The sequence below is a fragment of the Empidonax traillii genome, unplaced genomic scaffold (assembly GCF_003031625.1).
Source record: "Empidonax traillii isolate 1590-97213 ecotype Southwest subspecies unplaced genomic scaffold, ASM303162v1 scaffold276:size1176444, whole genome shotgun sequence".
NCBI lineage: Eukaryota > Metazoa > Chordata > Aves > Passeriformes > Tyrannidae > Empidonax > Empidonax traillii.
In genome coordinates this window covers 674,772-697,009 of record NW_020955469.1, presented here as the reverse complement: position 1 = coordinate 697,009, position 22,238 = coordinate 674,772, and the positions used below count along the sequence as shown (strand labels likewise).

General features: G+C 46.8%; 1 protein-coding gene across 6 annotated transcripts in view; it reads right to left on the bottom strand.

Annotated features, from left to right (window-relative positions):
- Positions 1 to 22,238, bottom strand: part of MYO1C (myosin IC) — a 54,635-nt gene that overhangs the window by 14,758 nt on the left and 17,639 nt on the right. For 3 of the 6 annotated variants that reach the window (XM_027889983.1, XM_027889984.1, XM_027889988.1), the window contains exons 2-4: positions 4,853 to 5,008; positions 4,149 to 4,264; positions 881 to 1,079 (exon numbers count right to left, since the gene is read on the bottom strand). In XM_027889983.1, coding sequence (XP_027745784.1) covers positions 881 to 1,079; positions 4,149 to 4,264; positions 4,853 to 5,008 — 471 coding nt within the window. Of the gene's footprint in view, positions 1 to 880; positions 1,080 to 4,144; positions 4,265 to 4,852; positions 5,013 to 13,949; positions 14,226 to 22,238 lie in introns of those variants that run through there. The other 3 variants (XM_027889986.1, XM_027889982.1, XM_027889987.1) reach the window with 3 other exon arrangements.

The window sequence follows — 22,238 nt, the reverse complement described above, 5'->3', positions numbered from 1 at the left end:
TTAGAGAGACATAAATAAGTACTAAATAAGATTATTTACAAACACTTTGGTGAAGCTGCCAGTTATTTGTTTACAGCCACTAAAGCCCAGGATTTTCCTTTCTGCAATGAAAAACAAGAAGGAAACAGATTGCTCCCCGAATTCTAACGCTGATCTTTATACCCAGTGCGAGCATTGCAGATGGAACATCCTCTGAAAACACTTCCATCCCCTCAGCAAAGCTTATTTTAATGCTGGTCCACTGTTGACAACATATGTCGTGTCTGACAGTCTTTTCAAAGGTTCCCCTTTCATCACAGCCATTTGTTACAGCCACCCGCAGCTCCACTGACAGCAGGCTCTATCCCAACAGGACAGGGCCTGCCGGGCTCTCCCTGCTCCTGGGAGCACACCTTTCCCAGGATACAGCACCCAGCTGAGCACGGAGCACGAATAACCACAGGGCACTCCAGAGACAGCTGGGGCTGGACACTAGAGGACACCACAGCACCAGAAAATGAACCCACCAACACATTTATCCACTGCCCACTGCGGTGTGCCCCTTCCTGCCCTTTGCAGACTGACCCAGGGAACCAGAGCTCTCCCCACTCCCAACTCCCCTCTCTCCCTGCAGCCCCGGCCACGCCAGAATTCCTCCCAGTGGAGTGGGAAGGGCCAAGGGAGCTCAGCAGCAGCCCAGCCATTCCCTCGGCTTGGAACCCGAGCGGGGTTCCCCGGTGTGCAGATGAGCAGATGATCTGCCCACACGCCATGACCCAGCGCTCCCAGGACACGCTCTCTGCTCCGTCACGTCCCGTGGGGTCCCACCTGCACCACCCCCTCAGCTGGAAGCCGTGAGTGTCAGTGCTGTGACTCAGCACCGGGTTCCCGTGGGCGTTACCTCCAGGACGGGGTTGGACTGGAGCAGTCGGTCCTTCACGGTCTCGACCTGCTGGCTGGCGGGGCAGGTGACAGCGTAGTACTGCAGGATCTTCTTGGTGGCCTCTGTCTTGCCAGCCCCGCTCTCCCCGGAGATCAGGATGCACTGATCCTTCCTCTCCGTGCGCAGGGAGCGGTAGGAGTTGTCTGCGATGGCGTAGCTGCGGGACAACGACAGCCAGGCATTGGTGTGGCTCCTTGGGCCAAGGGCAGAGACCCTCAGGGAGGATTATCCCACACGGAGAACTCTGGGCACACACACCCCAAAAGAAGCACCTGCCCCAGTCCCCGGGCTGGGTGAGACCATATTTCTCCTTCACACTGGTGAGGACACAGGAGATCACTCCATTCATTCACACCCTAACCACTGAGCCCAGTTTCTGCAGGGTGACAGCACAAATTCCTTCACCAATTCCTTCATTCCTTCAGCTTCTGTAGAAGCTGACACAATGGTGCAGATCAGCTTTTCTAAATATACATGATCTCTCAGCACTGGTCCCACAGGACAAAAGAGCTTAACATTCAGGAAACACCTTGCTGTCCAGTGGTGTTTATTCGTGCTTATCTTTTAAGTGATGACACACTCAGGTGGTCACAGCTGCTCTCTGCTATTTGGGTGGGTCCTGCAATGTGGTTCCAGAGTAGCCCAACCTCTCACAGCTTCCCTTGGATGGTGGGAAGAGTTGGATGAGCCAGCACAGACTAAGGAGCATCCTGCAGGTTCAGCCACCCTCCACCTTAGGCCAAGCACTGCCCAAAACACCTCCTGCCTGCACAAGCCAGGCCTGGCCCTGCTTCCTCCTTTGCTGCTTTTTCTTTCCCTTCTCTTTTCCTGTCCATCACAGACCAGACAGGATCTCATGCCAAGAGTTGCACAGTTACACACACTCTTAAAACACCAGAGAGCAGGAGGATGAGTGACAATGGTGGCAACTGCTCATAGAGGGAGGGGGAAAGGACAATGGGAGAAGGTAAAAGAGAAGCATCAGCCCTTCACAACTCATCTAAGACAACCTCCATAACACTATTTTCAGCTGTCTTACATGTGGTGATCAAGCAGATATCCTGTCTTCATACGCTTGACAACCTTTTAGCAGCTTTGCTTTTTTTAAATTTTCCTCTTTTTTAATTTTCCTCTTTTTTCTTTTTTTTTTCTTTTTTTTTTTTTTTTAACCTCTCACGCTGTGCAATTAATTAGAAATAATCACAGCAAAATAACAGCCGTGGCCTTCTCAAGTCTATTAATACTTGGTGCTAAGGCAACACCAATGAGCTACCTAGCAACACAACTCCACACTCACCCCACTGAACACACCATGTCCTTCTCTTCCCATCCAAACTCTGCCTCTGGAGTATTCGGAAAACAGCAGAATAAACGTAAATTTAATTTCAATTTAAAGGACTGCCTCTAGACCGCGTGCCTTTATTGGATGGTTTATGGCACTGCGAGCTCCAGCAGTCACGCACAGCACATACAGAATCACTTGAGTTAAAGATGTTTATGGTCCCATTGGCAGCTCCCATCTCCAAACCCCCTGGCAGGCCATAAAGAGGGCAGGATGTGACAGATCCCTGGGAAGTTTGCTGTGCTCCAAACCCACAGGGATAACTTTCCTCCCCTGAACGTGACGCACTTCCCAGAGAACCCAGAGCTCAGGCCCAGACTCACACTAGTTCAGCACTGGAACAGACCTCCTGAAGAATTCTGGCTTTCTAGAATCAGTTTAAAAGAGGAGAAAGAGAGGAAAAAAGACACCTGAATTACTGTAAAAGGAGAAGCCCAGAGCACTACACTGCAGATGCTCCTCAGAGTAATTTTAAATGCATACATCATCAAATAATGCAGTGTAAATAAATAATGCAATGGGGTGTAATGGAAGGGTAAAGACAGTTAAGAAAAACACCGTTTTCCCAGTGGGAGCAGCAGTGATATCCAGCACCACAGCTCTCCAGGGTTCCTTAGGGGCTGCACATTTTACAACTGCTTACGGGACTAGTTGAAAGACAAGGGAACAGCCTAAGAAATAATCAGCTGCTCTGCGATTTAATAGCAGCACAAACAGGAATTAAAGCACATCTGCTTAATGCTTCATGTTATCCATGAGCACTGCCATCATCCTCAGTCCTGCTCCTACTGCACACAGGAAAATGGAGTCACAGTCCCAAGGATTTTCCAGAGTCCCAAAACTCTCCTCTAAGGACACAGAAGCCCTTCAAGAACACCCTGACCACAGGCCAAAGTGGAACATCTACACCAAGGGGAGAACTGAGGAGGTCTGAATGCAGAAATGTTTTCAGGTTGAATTTTCCCCCACACGTAAGTTCACACAATAAAAATCACATTTTTACCATAAAAAACACAACTTCAAGTGTTTAGACTTTCCCAAGTAATGGTGTTTCTCCCCCTCTCTGTGCTTGCAGCGCATTCTATTTTGTTTACTCTCCTGGGCTACGTGCCAGCAATAAGAAACAACCCAAATAGTTCACTCAAAAATAATATCATTTACTCTTCCAAGACCTCTTAAAAAAAAAAAAAACAAAACAGAATAAAACATAAAAAGCCCCTCTAAGAAGTGCTCAGAATTTGGCCCTTGGTCCTGAAAGAAAACATTCTGAAGCCATGTGGCCTCAGCTCTCAGCCATTCAGTCCGACAAAAAAATTCAAATGCTTTCAAAAATAACTTTAAACCTCAAAACTTTTTTTTTTTTCCCTTTTTTAATGGGAAATTGGGAACACTCACCAGGCCAGACCATGTAAATAAATACATTCCTTCTTCCAACAGGCTGACGGTATCTTAGCAACAAGGGAAATACCAGATAAATATTGGTCAGGCAGTACCAGCAGAGGTAGGAAAGAAACCCCCACACAACAGACACTCCTTCCCTGCTCAACCCCGTGCTGGGGAAACTCAGGGCCCGGACACGGAGACCCCAAGTAACCCTGGAACAATGAACTCCTGTCCTGCCAGGGGTGAGCAACTCTGTTCCTCCAGCCAGGAAGGAACCGACTCCCTTTCCAAATACTGCTCTTGCAAAGGCAACTCATCCTCTTTGGAGACAGGAACAGGAATAGAAAGAGCCACACGCCACGCCCTGCGGAGGGTCCTTTATATCCCTAGGATTTTCCGTGCAAGGAAAAGTCCTATTTGCTTGTTTACACACATCACTGCTGCTCACACCTGCGTGGGAATGGCAAGAACTGCTCTGTTACCCACAGGCCACTCACTCACAGGTGAGGAGAAACTTCATAGAAGCTGACGCCGCGGTACCGCTCCATGTTCTGCTTGCTGTAGATTTCCAGTTCCTTGTACGGATTCACAGACACCAGAACGGAGCCGATGTAGGTCTGGAATAGAGAACAAAAAGCAGGGAGGTTACAGACGGTCTGGCAGCAGAGTCTGAGAGCTCAGACTTCTCCCAAGGCCAAGTGCCTGCCCTGGGGATGCTCCTGAGGAACTTCCAAACAGGCCAAGGGTGCTGAGGAAGTGACCTCTTAGCGCTGTGAGAGTGACACTGCTGGAGTTATGCCAGACACGTTATCCTTGCTGGATAAACAGCACCTGCAAACAGTTTCAGTGCTTTTAACAGCAAGAATATTTGGATTATTTCTGATATACATTTAGGATCAAGTTCAAGTCTGGGGTGGTTGGAAGTGAGTGAATTCATGATGTGGAAGAACGTGGTGAAAACTGGATTTTCAGTGCTGGCAAGCTCTGTAAATGCCAGCAGACCTCAAGGGGAGCACTGCAGGGTGTCCCTACATCTGTCAACACGACAGTATCCCAGACTAGCTCTGACACAAGCAATGGTCCGTGAAAGTTGACACCACCATCTCCAAATCCAACCGCAGAGCAGAGCTGGGTACGTCTTCTGCACCAAAAAACCCAAATTCAGGTCACCGATGAACACTGCAGTGTCTGTCACTGCTACTCACATAGATCAGGTTCTCCTTGAAGCGTTTCCGCAGGTTTTCAATGAATGCTGCCTCGCTGGTGAAGTTCTCCAGCAGGACAAAATCCTGCACCCCGACACGGTCCCGGGCAGTCAGAGCGCTCTCCATGGTCAGGCGGATGCCGTTAGCTCCTAATCCCTGCAGCCAAGAGCACAGGAAGGTTGGGACACCTGTGGTTTTCAAGCAGCTCTCCCCATCCTCAAGAACCACAATTACCCATGGACAGGCGTGGGTGTCAGAATAATCCCACTGCTACCGTTGAAAACACCACTCAGTGTGCACCAACACCTTTCCACTTGGTTTACACCGCTTTGATGGAAGGCAAGACAGCATGAGGGAAAAGTTATTGCTAAATGTCCAATAACTTTCAATCAATCAATCCAACAAGCATTTGATAAAGAGAATAAATCTTGGATTTCCTTCCCCAGGCATCCTTGTAGCAGGAGTGAGACTGAAATGTGTTCCCTCCTCCTCTCTATCTCATTTCACAACGGGAAGCCGTTTCGAGGTACGGAATCTTTTATGACTAATGATGATTCATCTCACAAGCAAACAGCTTCACATTGCTGACCAATTTAAAAGCTGTTACAAGACAACCAATGGGAAAATTCTGAGAAAATTTAGAAGAAATGAGAAATGGGCATTTCTGCATCCCACGCCACTGAATTCGGACTGTGACACTGACATGCATCAAGCAACTTCTACTCCCTGACCTTCTTTTAAAGGTTACATTTTCGATGTGATGTGGGTTCAGACACAACCATCTTTGGAAAACACTCGTCTGCTGACTTCTGACTTCACTCAGCCTCACGTACTAAATCAGGGAGGGGAAATGTGCACCAAGTGGTGACTCAGTTGCTTCTTGCCCGGAAAATCTCTACACAGCAGAGAGATGATGAACAAGGTGCACAAGATGAGAGACACCACAGAAACCAGAGAGAGCAGATAAAATGTGTTGAACCATTTGCCTCACACCTGTCTGCATTTCCTTATCATATTCTGAAATCCTTCCTACTTTGCAAACTCCTCACAGCAAGCAACCCTCCTTCTGAATGATCTCCCCAAAGCACCGATGCACTGCAGAGAATGTTGTTATATTCTGGGATGTTGCCATCACTGGCACAAACACCACAGATGTTCACACACTCAGAGCAATACAAAGACACCCTCTCCTGCAGCAGCATCACAAACTGGGAATGTTGGACCCTCAACAGTGTCATCCAGCCCCCAAACCCTGCACAATGATGTAGGTGACTTCTGCTGATTCACATTGTCTGGTTTTCTTCCTTCTGCTCCTTCTCAAGATATAACAGTGGTCAGAGTACAGGGACTGCTGGTCTGCAGGGAATAAAAACAGAACCAGCCTCAGTCAGAAGAAAATTTACCTGAAGTTTTGTTAAACAGTAATAAAGGCAAGACCTGGTGAAGTACAAATTTGGGTCTAAATGGGTGCAAATTCCCTCAGCCTGCAGTTGTTTTGACTTACCAATCATTTATTGGTAAATGATGGTTTTGATTTGGTAAATGATTGGTAAACGCAGTTTTGCCTATTTCTACAAGTACTAATTGGCTTCCTCCCCACAAGTCCAGTGCCTGGGCAGAAGTGATTGCATGAAACCAGCAGTTTTCAGATAGGAAAATTAGTTCCTTCTGGAAATCTCAAATCCAGATCCACTCTAATGGCTCAAATACCGCAAAGAAACACCATTTGATTTCCTCTTTTCTTTTTTCCAATTAGTCTCATGGTCTGGAAGGCCTGAGTTCTAAGCTTGGAAAGACCCAGTCTGGGAGGGGTTCTGCAGATACTGTCATCAAGTAATCTTTCTAAAATGCCCCAAATTTTCCAAGCTAATCCCTCCACACCTTCAGCAAAATGCTCTGTTGTTTTCTTATACCTTCTTAGCCAAGGTGAAGAGAAAAGGGATAAAACCCCTGAGAAGGAAGGTGATGAGATAAAGGATAACACTGGCAAGAGAAATAGAGATAAACCACATACAAATAAACTCTGCCTAGAAATTAGAATTCTTCTGTCAGAGTAGTGCAGCCCTGGAGCAAGTTTTGGACAAGGTAATGGGAACAAAGGCAAAACCAAAGGAAAATAAGTACTTTTCAAGTTAAGTTCCTAACTACAGCCCTAAAACACAGCTGCCTCAAAAAATGACTGAGGAGAAACTTCCACCCTCGCACAGTTAATCCAAGTTTATATAATCCTAAAGACTTTCACAGAAAACGTCACTTCGCAGTTTCAGCAGCTCTTTCATCAGCCACTCCCTCAGCCCAGGACAAACTGATCCCAGCTGTCCACAAGCAGGCAGGGAAGAGCCAACCCACCCCCCTGACAGCGCACAGAGCTGCTCTCGGGCCGCCTCCCCCGGGACAGGCATTTAAGGCCAAGCAGCTTCGGTTTCCTCCACGCTTTTGTCTTCCCATTCAATCCAACTTTCTCCGTGAGAACAAAATGACCACCTCAAATTTTCAGTCAAAGAGAAAAAAAAAAACCCACACCAACCCCCCCTCCACCCCCCAAACAACACAGCTAAATGTGACTTTGGGGGAATAATTAAATGTGACCAGGTTACCCGTCAGGGGCCGTGCTGCAGTCAGACTCTGCAGAATATAAACTTTACTCCGTGTTGCACCCTCCCAAGCCCAAGTTCAACGCAAATATAAACATCAGCCATAACCCACAGCTGAGCAAGAGGCACTTCTCACTGCCAGCATTTGCTCATTTGCTTTATTGCATATGTCCAAGTCTAGCACCAGCTTCAAATGTCAGTGTTAACTGTTTGACTGCCAGCAACTTCAACAGATGCAGTGTAAAAGGAGGTGGAAATAAATCCTTTTCTGCAAAACGGAAACAGAACAGTAATGCAGAAGGAAGGAAGCAGGGAGAGAAGACACTATTTAGTGAAAAAAAATCCCAGTGATGACCATATGTTCCTAGAGAATGATGAGTGTGACAGTAAGGCAGTGAATAAATTAAAATAACTAAAATGTTAGTTATTTTCTGTTAGCAGGCAGACACCAAATATGGTGGCTGTAAATCAGTGCTAGAAAACCCAGTCTGGGGAGTTAAATATGTTACAGTGGAGCTAATTACCATTCAAGCAGTTTGCCTGTGGACAGGACTGGCTCCCTTGGAGATTTCTCCGTGCCAAACCTCCCCCGGCTGACGTAGAGTTCATTTACAGCATCCTCTGCCCCGTGCTAGGCAAGAGATCAGCTTGGACAATCCCAAAAACCCTGTGGCAGGGGCTGTGTATTCCAGATAATTTGGAGAACACAGGTTGTGAGGATCTGATTAGACCCTTCCTTGTGAAAATCAGTTTTTCTGGGAGCTGCTACGAGAGCTCAGGGGTGGACGAGCCCTTGTGACAGTGAGAAGAGGCAGAGGGACCATCCCTCCTGCCCTCTGTGCAGCTGCACCCTTTGGCTTGTGCAACAAGACAGGCTGGAAATCTAACAGGGATTAAAACTAACTCAGATTGATTTTTTTTCTTATTGCTTTAATTCAGGTCATTTTCCCACACTGGTTCCACGTGTGATCACTCGCAGTGGACACAGATATGGCGATGGGGAACCACAGAGGAGTCAGGGACGAGCAGGAATTCAGCTGCAAGGCCAGTTCCTGCTGTCTTTCAGTGCTTGTGCACCTAAGAGGCAGGTCAGGTGCAGCCCAAAGCTCAGCACCAAACTGAGTATGTCCCCCCCTCTGGGCTTTGCTGCCTCTCTGGCACCAGTTTACACAATGACCTGTCTCTAAACCAAACCAACACAACTCACTCAATCAGCAAAACAAGTACCAGGGAAAGAGAAGTTTTCTGTGCAGGTCGTGAGCTGAATTGCCTTCCAGTGGGACTGGGTGAGTGTCAGACACAGGGAGAGGAGGAAGGGGAGCATAGGTGCCCACTGACAGTAAATTATCTAGGTCAGCTCCACCACGTGCAGCTGAGCCCGGCCTAGAGGGATCAAAAGGAGGCCCAGGCTGAGGATCCCAAGCTGTGCAGGATGGATACACAGTGCTAATGCCACACCCAGCACAGGCTGCAAACAGCGAATTGCAAAAATCTGAGCAATCTCCATGTGATCCTGGTGCCTGTGGGCTTAGGAGTGCCCGTGCCTTCCCTCAAACTCCCTTTCATCCCGCACTAAACCCGCTGTCCTGACGGGTCACTCCTACTCCAGAGTGCACAAGCTGGCTTTTGCCACCACAGTTCTCAAACCCACCCCATGGTACCGTTTCAAGGGACTCATTCCCACACTATTTTAACCCACTCGTGGCTTTTAATCTCTTCTCCAGAGCCCTCAGCACAACAGTGGCTCCCTGCCAGGAAGGGAAAAGCCGTCACTCCCCAGTGGTGGGGACCAGGCCAGTGCAATCACCAACACGGTGCTACTTCCACATGGCTTTTCCCTCCCTGTCATTAAACTTTGGGAAAGACTTTCCGCTGGTGTAAAGTGGTGCTGCTGAATGCAGCCTGCAGAGCCAGGTTTACATTGGCTGAGGTTCCAGCCTTTCTTTGTATTCATACAAGAGTCAACAAGACCAGAAAATACCTTCGAGCTCCTGGGAGTACAAAACCACTCAAGACTGTACCAAAGAGTTTCCTAAACTGAACTAGTAAATCGCTGACACGGTATTGTGAAGGTGTAAACACATATTTTTCTTTTAAACTAAATGCCAAAGTGTGATAAAGTTTTTCCCCTGCTTAGGGCTTGGAGAGTTGATACACCTCAACAATGAAAAACAGGACCTTTTGCTCTGCACAACAAAATCCCAAGGATACCGAGTCAGCCAGCTTGAGGACACTGGGGAAATTTTCTGGCGTGCTGGAAGATGGAGGGTAACACTGCCAGGAGCACAGGGGTTCAGGGCTGTGAAGCTCCCCCTGGCTTTGTCCATCAGCTGGGCCATGGCCATGGAATACCCAGCTCAACGGGTATGGGAAGGACTCACTCCCAGAGGGTACCTGGGAGTGTTGGCACAGCAATTCCAGACACACTGCTGACCACTGAGAGAACAGGCAGCACCCTGGAGCACCAGCAACTCCCACTCCTTCCTGGGGCATCCAGGAGGGATGCACATCAAAACACCTGGAGTTCTCAAAGTGAATGGTTTTGGATGGAGCAGGGAAACTCCATAATCAGAAAGAAAAGTCCCAACGTGAACAGGATTTCTGCTTCGACATCTGAAAATGTACCTTTTAATATTTTTCTTCTGGCAGTGCATTTTTACAGGTTAGATTGTATCCATTTAGGAGACTTGCACTTAAATAACCGCAGGAAGCGGGTGCCATATGGAAAGAGGCACCTTTATCTGGGTATCAAGTGAAAGATGATTGATCTGCAGGTTCCAGAAATAGTTACAAAGCCGGGAACGGAAGAACAGGCAAGAACCAAATGTGAGTGGGAAGGGAAATTCAGATTAGATTCTGGAAGACAATACAAGTCTGAACCAAGAACGAACTTCTTGTGGGGAGGTGGCAGTTAAAAAACATTTGTCTCCTGGATAGTCTGACATTCTTCACTGTCATGCCAAAGCTGCAGGAAGGAAAGAAAATTCCTTTGATTTCTACTCCACTCTGCAGCCTGGGAAAGGGTTTGGACACGGCCTGGGCTAGACAGCTGAGCAGACAGAAATCCACTGTTTTCTCCAGGGCCTCAATTCCCGAGGTGCAGAATGGGATAGCTCCTCTTTGCATGGAAAAAGCAATAATGAAAACAACGGAGGTGGACCGGAACCAAGGGATCTCAGTCAAGCACTTGTCTGCCAGAGAATCCCTGACAGACTGAAGTGCAGCCACTTAGGACCCTCCTTCCTCCTGCCACACTGAAAATGAGCTGCACGTTTTGGACACGACTAACTCTGTTAGTCAACAGCTGGGTGAGAAAGAAGGTTCCCTGAGAGGCAGCTCCGGCTCTCCCATAAAAATCCTCTGCAACCAACCACGTGGATTTCTCTGCCCGGTCTGAAGCCACCTGAGCTGAGCCAATAATTTACGTGACACATGTTTGGTTTGTTTCGTTTAAAAAAAATTAAATAACAAAAGGAAATGTTTTATTTGGCTTTTTAACTGATTTCCCAAAAGACAACTTGAGAAAATCAGAACTGTCAGATGGATTGGGACTGAAACCAGGTAATGACTCTGCTAACACAGACCAGCAGAGTTAAAGGAAACAACTGTAACTTGCAAAAAAAGTTACCATGTCAGCAGCTGCCACTCAAGGACCATTTATAGCAGAATAACTTTTTAGTTTTGCTTGTTTTAGAGCAATACATCACCAGCAATGGAATGTCTGGAGTCAGGGAGCACTTGCCACGCTCAGAACCTGGTTTTCCCTGCCTGATACTTCCCTTCCCATCCTAAACCAGATGTGGGAAGGATTTAACTACAGGATACACCATTCAGAAATTGTACTAAAGAGACAGAAATGCTACATCCTTGACTAACTCTTGTAAACTAATTATTCTGAAGTCTTCCGAATTTTAAGTAGGGACAAATTGAAACATTTTAAAACCTAAAATAATTGGAAATATAGGGGAAGCCAGTTTATTCTGCTCTCACAAAGATTTGTTACATCCTCACTAGCAAATTACCTCAAAGTTAAAGTTCTGCCTCCCTCACTTTCCAAGCTACAGAGTTATTTAATCTCTCCCCCTAAAATGCAAAGCAGAATAGGAAATATGAGCAATGGATCACACTGTGGGAATCATTTGAAGTATTTATCAAATGCAGGTAGGACACGGGGAGTTAGAACTGTGAATGCAAAATTTAATCTTCAGAAAAACAGTAATGGAGGGTGCAGATGTTCCTGTAATTAATTGTGACTCAACATATTAATCAATGACATTTGACATCTGCAAGATTTAAAATAGTAAGAACTCATCTAGGGAGTTCCAATGGAAATTAAAAGTGCAAATTATGATGGGCCAGAAACAAAACAAAGCCATGGAGATATGCATGGTAAGCAGGTACTATCGTTTGTCCAATGTTAATAACATAATTCTATTTTCTACGTTTGACTTTGCAGGGGGATAAGGTAGGAAGAGAAGCAAAGAGCAGTGAAAAGAAAAAAGAATTAGTAAGAATTTGAAGGAGAGGAAAGATGTTTACCCCTAAGAGGGGGAAGGTTGATATTTCAATCAACAGGCTAAATATAAAAAAGCAGTATGAAAAATGAACTAGGGCAGACCAGAAAGATCACCAGGGCTGGAAAAGTAAATACACTGAATTTCTATATTTAGGGAGCTGACATTTTTGCTCCTGAGCAGAGGACACAACTGCTGCTGGTTACAAGATGTTGCTGATGACAGTTTGCTTGGCAGTACTACCTGTGACCACAGGCCTGAGCATCCCACAGCAGCTCCAGAGGACAAACAGCATGAAAAGAAAAAAAAAAAAAAAAAAAAAAGGGCAAAACCTCAGCTTGCTGCCCTTGCAAGGGAGTTTTGATGCTGATCAGAGTGAGCAGGTGAGTAGGGGCAGCAACTCAAACGCCATCCCATGGGTAAGAGCCAGGGCATGGACGTGCCCCTGGCAGCAATGGGGTACCCCCTGCACCCTCGTTCACTGCCACACTGCCCTTGGTCCCTCCCTGCCAACAGCACAGGGCTCACCCCGTTACTCTCCCAGCACTCTGCCCTCCCCCCCCTTCCCCACTGGATTCCACACACCCCACACAACCGTTTCAGAGCAGGGTGTCTTTCAAAGACACTCAAACTTTCCAAGCAGAACAAGCACTCCCCGTGCATTCCCGGGCCATGTGAAGGGCACTTCCACACCCACATGTTCTCTCGGAGAACATCAAGCACCACCCCAGACCACACCTCAGCCTGTCACACTCTCACCTATCACACCTGACAACCTTTCTCCATGCCCACAGCTGTACAGAGGTTTCCTGCCTCCAGCATCCCCCTTGCCAATAGAAACCCAAGCACAAGCCATTCATGCCCGGTCATCTCCACCTTCAGATGTGCTGTTGCGTGGAGGGACTCAGCAGGTCCCCCCAAAGGTCTGCCCCCTTCCCTTCATCACAAAGAGCCTTTCTCAGATGGTGGTCAACAGCAGATTATTCAGGAAAACATGCAAGGATCGCTGGATAGAGCAGCCATGAGATATTCCAGCCTCATGCTAACTCGCCTTCAACAGAGAATTGCTTAAATCTACAGATGTGACGTTTTCAATCCTTCTCTTCCTAAATTTGGTAAGTTTACCAATTAAAGCCTTGAGCAGGCAAAAAGCCCCCACACTTTTTTGTAACGTTCCCTCATTCTTGACCTCAACCTCTTCCACAGACAGTGAATTCCGTGGCCCAATTATACATTGTATGAAAATAATCTTTGTACCTCTTTGGCAACTTTTAACTTAACTGAATGTCCCTCCTTCCTAAGCTACAACCCAGCAAAGGGAGCTCACAAGCTGCTTTCTCTGTGGCACTGCTGGACATGTTTATTTTTCCCCTCCTCTCCTACTCATCTCTTTCTGCAGGTAACAATCCCAGTCCCCTCAATCTTTTGCCACAAACTCATTTTCCCAAGCTCCCGGGGTTGTCCCGCAGCAGCAGACACAGCACACAGAGCCAGGCGTTCCGGTTGCTGCTAAAACACGGACAAAGATTTCCTAAAGTAAATCCCTGGAGGAACTGAGAGGCAGTGAGTCCTTAAGCAGGTACCTCCTGCCATTCCCTGGGATGGCAGTCACAGAGGACAGAAGCCCAGGTTCCTGGACAGGGCAGGAGCAGAGCCCAACACCGGGACGGCACCTTCCGTCCTCGTACCCCTTCCACCCAAGCAAAAGCTCCACCCTTTCTTCTCTCCTAGCTAAGAGCACAACTTTCCCCCTCTCTTCCCACCTTCTCAACTCCCACCTTGGCTTCCTCCTCCAAACAGGTATTTCCTGACATCTTTATCCTATTTCACCCCTTTTCACATAACTTCCCAGTGAAGGGGTCTTCTGCAAAGCAGGCTGAAGCATTTCACTTAGGTCCTGAAACCCTGAAAATCTCTCTCTCCCTTCTTCTCAGAGCAGATTCACATCTGAAAGCTGTGAAACCACCAGAGGAATTAAATAAATCTTACCCCGCCTCTGAACTTCATTTTTGCCTCCTGCAGCTCCCGCAGCACTTGCAGACACCCAGTTTACGCTGCTGCAAAAAGCAGCAATCTGAGGACAAGTTCTCTCTTCTGTCAGTTGCCTATTTTTTTTTTTTCATGACATTTTCGGTGCAGTCAGAACTCCCTCCCTCCCACCAGCTCCTACTGGAGCATCCTGGAAAGGGCGTTTTCCAAGGAGAAGGCGAAGAACTCCCCTCCCCTCCCAACGAGGAGAGACCGACGTGCACAGACCGGGAGAGGCAGCCCAAGAGAAGTCAGCTGTGCTCTGCCTGCGGAGTTCCCGCTGCCCAATGACAGGGAAAAACGGAAAGAAAAGTAATCACAGGCGCTGGAAAAGATGGGGCAGAGCCCAGCACACAAACCACAGCAAACACAGGCAGGATATGCTCCGGTACAGCAAGTCATTGTACTGACACAGCAGCATGGAGAGGGCTCCCCACCCCACCCCCAACTCACCCCAACCACAGCAAAACCCCTGGGCTTAAAATTATACTTGTAATCACCCTGTAAGCAAATCAAAGGATCACAAAGTGTCCAGGGGTAGGAGGTACTTTGCCTCGTCTGCCCTTGCAAGGGCTTAGAATCACAGAATGGTTTGGGTTGGAAGGAACCTTAAAGATCAGCTCGTTCCAACTCCCTGCCACGGGCGGGGACATTTCCACCGGGCCAGGCTGCTCCAAGGCCTGTCCAGCCTGGCCGTAGCATAGTGGCCCAGCAGGAATTTCATCCAGATTCTTTTTGAGGCATCCACCCCTCAAAAACCACACCCTTTGTATGGAGGTCCTTGAGGTCCCCATCTCAAAATAACCTGCATTACCAAGCCAGACCCTTCTCGCAGGACACACTGCAGCCGCCGCTGCCCTCAGTCCCCAGCCCTTGCAAGCACCAGCAGCACGTTTTGCTGTCTCTGAGCCCATCAGTTTGGTCTCACACAAAATTACTTATGGTCACAGCTACACCAAGAGTGTGACTAACCTCACACCCACCCCTTCAGAGACAAGGGCTTTCTGACAAAAATACACAACCTTTGCCAGCATTGGGTGCAAAGTGAAAGAACGAGAGACAATGGACACAAGCTGGAAGGAGGGAAATTCCAATGCGTTACTGGGAAATTTTTCTCCCAGTGAACGTTGTCAAATACTGGAACAGGGGGCCCAGGAAGTTGTGAAACTCCATCCTTGGAGATATTTAAGACTCAACCAGACAATGCCTGAGCAACTTGATCTAAACTGGCCCTGGTTGGAAGTGGGGTTGGGCCCGAGATCTCCACAGGTCCCTTCCAACCTAAAATTATTCTATTATTCTATTAATTATTTTGTTCCTCAATGGACTAAGTTATGTAGTCATAGTAAAATTAATTACAAATACAGCAAATAAAGCTACAGATTTGTTACAAAGCCCAGCCAAAGGGCACCACCCTTCAGGTGTTCCAGGTAGTTCACACTATGGGCTGTCAGGCAGATCCTCTAAACACTGAACAGACAGAACCACGAAATGATTCCCAAGTTTAACTGCTGATGTTTCATGACTGGCACTACCTGCAGTCAGCTCTGCTTAAAAGGGGGGTTGTTTGTTTGTTTGTTTGTTTTCCTTCTTATCAAAACGCATCCTGTTCAAGTTGTGTTACAGGAAGGGTAAAGTCGAGCTCTAAAGTACATAGACTACAAGAAAAAAGCTAAAAAGCTTCAAAGCAAAGCACTAGGAGGCCATGCAGGCCACTGCTTACACAGGAGGCTATTTAAAACCGAGCACACGTAGCAGATGTTGTCAGTGGTTGGGTGCAGCACTCCCCTCTAATTAGCTCTGGCCCAAGGCATCGATCCCAGAGATCCCACACTGCTGTCATCGGCACAGGCAGAGCGTGCCAAGGATTTGGGATGGAGCTCGGCTTCTGGGAGTGCTGGGGAGCCACCAGCTCCTCTGCCCTCACCACACTCCATTTTGAAAAGCCTCTGCAGGACCTCTCAGTGCTTGCACAACAATTTGGCAGGATTTTTATTCACTTATCGTCAATCGGTTGGGTGAGTTATTAACAGAGGCAGCCTCAGGACACATTTCAGAGGTGGGTTTAGCTCTGGTCTGTCAGGACACCGAAGGAAATGGATAATAATACTCCAAGCCCATCTCAATGCAGGAGCACAGGTAAGATCAAAGGTAATAAAGCTGCATTTCCCAAACTGAGCCACATCAGCCATTACTGAATCTCAACAGTGAGCCCCGAGCCAGGAGTTTTCCAGGTATAATTAAAGCTGTAGCCTGGTGGCTCTAAATCTTCAGGAGGAGAATGTCAGTGCTCCACCATCACTCCTCAAATCCATCTAGCTGTAGCCAAACAGAGTCAGTAAGAGTCCTGTTACAATTTTAAGTATTAGCAGAGTTATCTTCATGTAAGCAACTTCCTTTCCCCTAGTTTACATCACCTAACACTTCTCAGAACACGACACTGAAAATGCCACCTAAGACTATACAACAGCCCAATATTTAGAAGTACATTTTTTACACATTTCCCTTGTTTTTGTTTTGTTTGTTGTTTTTTTTTTTTAATGCAGGAGAACCCTTTTATTTATTTATTCACTGGCAAGACCTTTACTCAAAATGCTTTTTTCTGCAGTCAGACCACTGCCCAGCTTTTGCTGGCGAGGAAAACACTCCTACATGTGGGTTAGCCTGAATTAGGAGGGGGGGGGAAAAATAGTTGGAAAGCAGATATAACCAACATAATTTTACTTTAAAAGATCTTGATCCTGGGTTACTAAGGTGATAAAACCAGACTCTTCCTTTCCAGCAGCAGAGCCCAGCCCCTGTCTGTGATTTCTGCTGAGGATGGCTGGCAAGGTCTGGATCGCTACAACAGGCAACTACAGGCAGAGAGGTATGAATCAAGTTTTCCAGGCCTCACCAGTTAGAAGTGACTCATATAAAGCCTGGATTAGAGCACTGGGATTGCTCTGCTCGGTGCTGATAAGCAGCTGATTCCCTGCATACAATTCCACATTCAAAGCAAGGGGACTGGAAAGCTTTCCTGTCCGCCCTGCTCCGACTGGCTCCCAGAGCCCAGCGGGACTTGCTGAGCTGCACCCGCAAGCTGTGGCTCTGCTGGCAAATGAAATAAGAGTTTGGCCTCGTGAAACCAACATCAACAAACCAGTCCTCCCCTGTGCAATATAAATCTGGAGGTGCAAGATGCTGGCTGTTCAAAAATCAGCGTGGATCACATCTACGTTATCCCAAAAGCAGATGTCAAGTTCATCTCTCAGCCTTTTTTTTCCTGGATTTTTATAATATCCATTATTTCTGCCTTGAAAAAGAACTACAGAACAACATGCATTCCATAATTAGAAAGCACTTGGCAAAGATACCATGGGAAAAAACCACCCTAAACAGGCCAGGAATTCAAGAGCCCTTCCTCTCACAGGTCAGAGGAACATCTTCACCAAAAAATAGAAACTTAACCTGTCCCCCGTGTCCTGCTGTCCAGATTATACTGATCCAAAACTGATTAAAATGCCTCACATTCCTAAGACACCCTATAGAAGAAACTGAAGGTTCTGAAGGACGTTCTTCCCACTGCTTATGACAAAAGCCCTGTTCCAGCAGAGGATGAACATGACACTGCAGGATAACTGGATAAATCAATGCCCTGCCAAAGAGCCAATGCTAAATATTGTAGCAGCCTTGATAACAAGGCAGAACCTCCTCCCCATGCCATTAGTCCTGCTAAGAATTGTCTGGCTTCTACCCTTTTTTTGTCTGGATTGATGCATCTCCTCTTTCCCCACGTGGAGGGCAGCCAGCTGTGCTCCAAACAAGTATCAGGAACACAAGTTTGAACACAGGACATTGGTCACTGGAGACACGACATTCCTGGCCAGTTATGAAACTGCACACCTAGAAAGGTTAAATCAAAAGTCCATTATACTCACTCAAAAGGTGATTCAAGATGGTGAAAGTTCCTTAATTTTACTGCAAACTTCATGACTGAATTCTCCGACGCTGCGGGACTGTGTTTGCAGGATTGCAGACAAAACCTTAAAAATACGTGAGGTGTGGCCCAAAGGGTTCAAAAACCAGAAGACAAAGAAGATTCAGATTATTATTTTGGATTCTAATTTATGCTTTTATAACGCCTAAAACTGTCAATACTGGTTTTGTTTGTTCCAAGGAAGCTTTGACAGTGAGAATACTAAAAGTCTCTTCTTCCCAAGCAGAGCTTGGAGATGGAGATGCACACCTCTCCTTGGATTCCTACATTTTCTCTGTGAGGGCTGTTCACTGTTTTGGTGCTCCTGGAGATGGATGTGTCTGAGAAGCAGCAGCAGATTAAAAAGCGCACACGCAGGGCTCGTATTTAGTTATGGCTCCCGCACACACACAATAATTCTGGGCCTATGACGTGAGCGAAAACAGAAACTGGGTTAATCTAACAAATTAAGATAAATTTTCCTTGTTGCTGCTTTCTGCTGAACCAGTGAAACAGAAAGGGATGACTGGCTTTGACAGTGACCATCAGAACAAAGTCCCACTTTATAATTACCAGATGCCCTTAATGTGATGCCAGTTTGTCTCATGCCTGTGGCTGCTCCTGCTCGCACGTGTTACGGCTCTGTCAGTGTTCTGTGGGGCTGTGAGACCGCTCCACTCTTCAGCTGGTTTTACAAACACACACTGCCCATCCTGATTCCAACAGCAATTGTTGCACTGACTTCAACAGCGAAGTTTAAAAACAACAGTTAATTCCCTCTGATGGCTCTGCCCGTGCTTTGATAGGATCATTTTAAGCAGCTCCCCTGCAGTGTCTGTGGCAAGAACACCGAGAGCAGTTCGGAGGGAGCTGTTAATACAAACAGCCTGACTCAGTTCAGCTCATGTGCATTCCTCCCGACTGACTTTCCAAACAGTCACTCCCAGTGGCAGGACCTACATCTTCCTTTTAAGGGGAAAAAATGTTTTCACAGGAAAAATTAAGTGTTCAAAGCCTGTGCATATCTCTGTGCTTTCAATGACCAATCTCGCCTTTAAAAACACGTTCTGGTTGCACGCGGAACGAGAACTTCTCCCTCCTTAATTAAAAGCTGTGCCTCGTTTTTAGCACAGCTGCTGGCTCTCTGCCATCCCTGGCACACTCAGGTGAAACAGCCCAGCACGCTACTTTTCACACAGAACAACATGAAAAGAGGACTGGTTTCCCAAACCTGAGTGAGAAAAGATGATGTAAAAGAACAGGGAACACACGAACTGCAGACAACACTTCACAGCTCACACTGGTGACTGAAGGTTCCTACTCCTTCACATTTCTTTTCCTGCATTTCTGAAAAGAGGCTCAGTGTTAGAAAGGGCTTAAGGCTGGAAAGCATATCATAACAAAAACTTCTTGTTCCATGCACACTAGATAAGGAAAGAGTGAACACTGGTGCTTTGCCTGCATGTTAGATGGAGGAAACAGGATTTCCCTCTGCTACTCCCAGAGCAAGATCCCAAGGAAATGTTTCTAATAATAGGAAATTACTATATAAGGCCAGATCAGCACTAAACTGTTTGCAGTCTGGAAGAGAAGGATGGACAGGAGTGTTGAGGAGGGACAGAAGGGGCAGAGCAGGGCTCCCCTCCACAGAGAGGGACAGCATTTAACCTGTGACTCCTCTGCTGAGCAGAGTCCTCTCCCACAGCCCAAAATAGAAACTAAATGCACAAATTAGAGCTGCTGTGTCCTTATGTCCTTCTTCTGTCATGCCCTTGCTTTTCTTCCCGGCGCAAAAAAGACAGACTTTTAAATCTACAAAACAGCACCTGCAAAGCAAGGCTGAGCACGTCTCCGACAGGGAAAGGGCAGGGAAAGACACAGCCATGTCCTGAAGCACGACAGGGGCAGTGCTAATGCAGAGGGGCAGGCTGACAGCTCCCCTTCCTGGGCAAGACATCCAAGGGGCACAATGGTTTGCTGTTGCATTTTGTGAACTGGACAGTTTTAAACTGTAAAGATATGGGGCACCTGTGGAAAGAGCCACTCAACTTCATCTTCCAAGCGTTCCCACGTAACTGTAGGGGTTAATGTCTTGCAGGCCAACAGTTTCAGTGGCAAAGAGTTGCACAGAGCGGCTGTGAATGTCCCAGCAGGGCTGTCAGAGTGACCTGTGTCAAGCTGTAGCTCCAACACACACTTTTCACCGTCCCTTCCTTCAGCCAAACCTGCGAGCCCAGTTAAAGACAGACTTTCCTCCTCCTTATACAAATGAAAGGGAGTTCCTACAACAGCGCTCACAAAGGCCTCGTCTGGATAAAGTGATGGAACTGGAATGTTTCCCTGTGATCCCCAGCGAGGGGGGGTATCTTTCCATCTCTGCTTTGTCTTTGGACAAGGCCAGGAGCTCTCAGCTCCCAGTGCGGGGACGCTTGCTGAGCAAACACAGTCTGACACAGTCCCAGGGCTGCCACGGAAATGAGCATAATATAAACTGCTGGACAGATTTATCACCCAGACTTTTTTTTTCCCCCCCTGACAGCAAGAGATGTTTGTGGCAAAACGTACAAACAATTTTGTATCTGTAGCCCCGCTACATCCTCCGCCTGTCTCCAAACACGGCTTCCAGAGGAATGTGAGGACAAATCCCAGGCAGCATTTTCGTGTCAGCTGGTGAGACCTCCTCGAGCTGCCATGGTCAGTTTGCCACGGCAAAGTTAGGCTGAGAGCCTTAAAAAGGCAGCCCAGGCTGCTCTTCTGAAAGGCTCATTGATGAGAGAGTGAAGCAGAGTGACAGCAGAGCACTCTCTGCATCTCCGCATCAGGTGCTTCACAGTCCTCAGGAGGGCACGGCTGAGGTTTCCAATTCCCTCCACTGTCCCACGGGATTGCTCCAGTGTAACCAGGCTCTCAGGTATGTTCTTCACACCTGGCCCTTGTCCCCATAATACCTGAACAAAAAAGGGTGTGCACTCAAGGGTGTGTGAAGCCTTCCAGGGCATGGAGCAATTCTGTGCCAAGAGGATGTTTCACGTTGGACTTATCTTTAGGGACATCTTGATTTCGGAAGATTTTTAAACTGACCTTTAAATTTTTGTCCTGTTAAAGACTTCACATCCTTGACTGTGCACAACGAGGGGGAAAACAAGTGCAGGCGACAGGCAGGGGTTTTTTTCAGAACCAGTAAAAACAAGCGGTTATGACTCTTAGAGAAGAACAACTACAAGAAAGGGCTGATATCAAATGCTCTGATGCCTCTGGTCTCATGTAATAGTCACTCCATAACAATTATAAAGCAATTCAGAAAGATGGCCTGTGCTGGTATGGCTTGTGGTCAGTGGCATCTGAAAGTTAAATTTAGCAAAGAAACCCACATTTTTGGAAACCAGCTCCCTGCGGATTTCAGTCAGTACGAAGTCTCAGCTTTAAGCCTGGACCTTAACACTGTTTCCTTCTCTATTTATTTGTCATCCCAAATCCAAGGATGCAGTCACTGAGTTGCTTGTTTAGTTTCCAGATCTGCTCCAGGAGAAATAAGATATTTGTCTTGGCTCTAAAAAGCGAGAAGAATCGCAGGTATGAGCCCGGCAGTCTGAAAGCAGAGTTCAACCATCCCAAGTCTCCTCCGTGCCATCATCACTGATGATTGCAACATTCTTCTCTAAATATAGGAATTGTCTGCTTAGAACTGCTGACACTGAAATAATAAGTTTAAGTTGCTTTAATTTCTTCAGTGGGTTAAATCTGAAATCTAGGGAAGGCCACCTGAATGGCATTGTTCTTAACTGTGCCAACTCACATCATTTTACAGAGCTCCAAATACCCAATTTATCTACTGTATCAGTCTGCTTTATAGGAAACAACTAGACTGACTTGGCCTATGCTGCCCTTTTTTCTTTTAATTGACAACTTTCAGCAATGCAGTTTTGCATTAAAACGGACCACACCCAAACCCAGATCACTGGTACTGTGAAAAACAGTTTAAAAAGGAAATACCTCCCTCCAAAATAGCCCAATGAACTTGTTTCTTTTAGCCAATGTGAAGCTTTTTCTTTCCACCAAGCCTGAATACAGCTATTGTGAACTCCTAGTTTACTGTCAAACCCATGAATTTTCTATTATATGGAGACTGGAACAGAGGTAATATCTAGATTTTATGAGGATATTCAAGCTTCCAATGTCAGAAAAATAAAGGTCAAATGATTCAAACTTTCCTGAAAAGCATGGGAAAGAGGATCACATATGGAACATATTTCCTTAAATTCTGGGAGTTTTTTTATTAAATAGTTTGCACA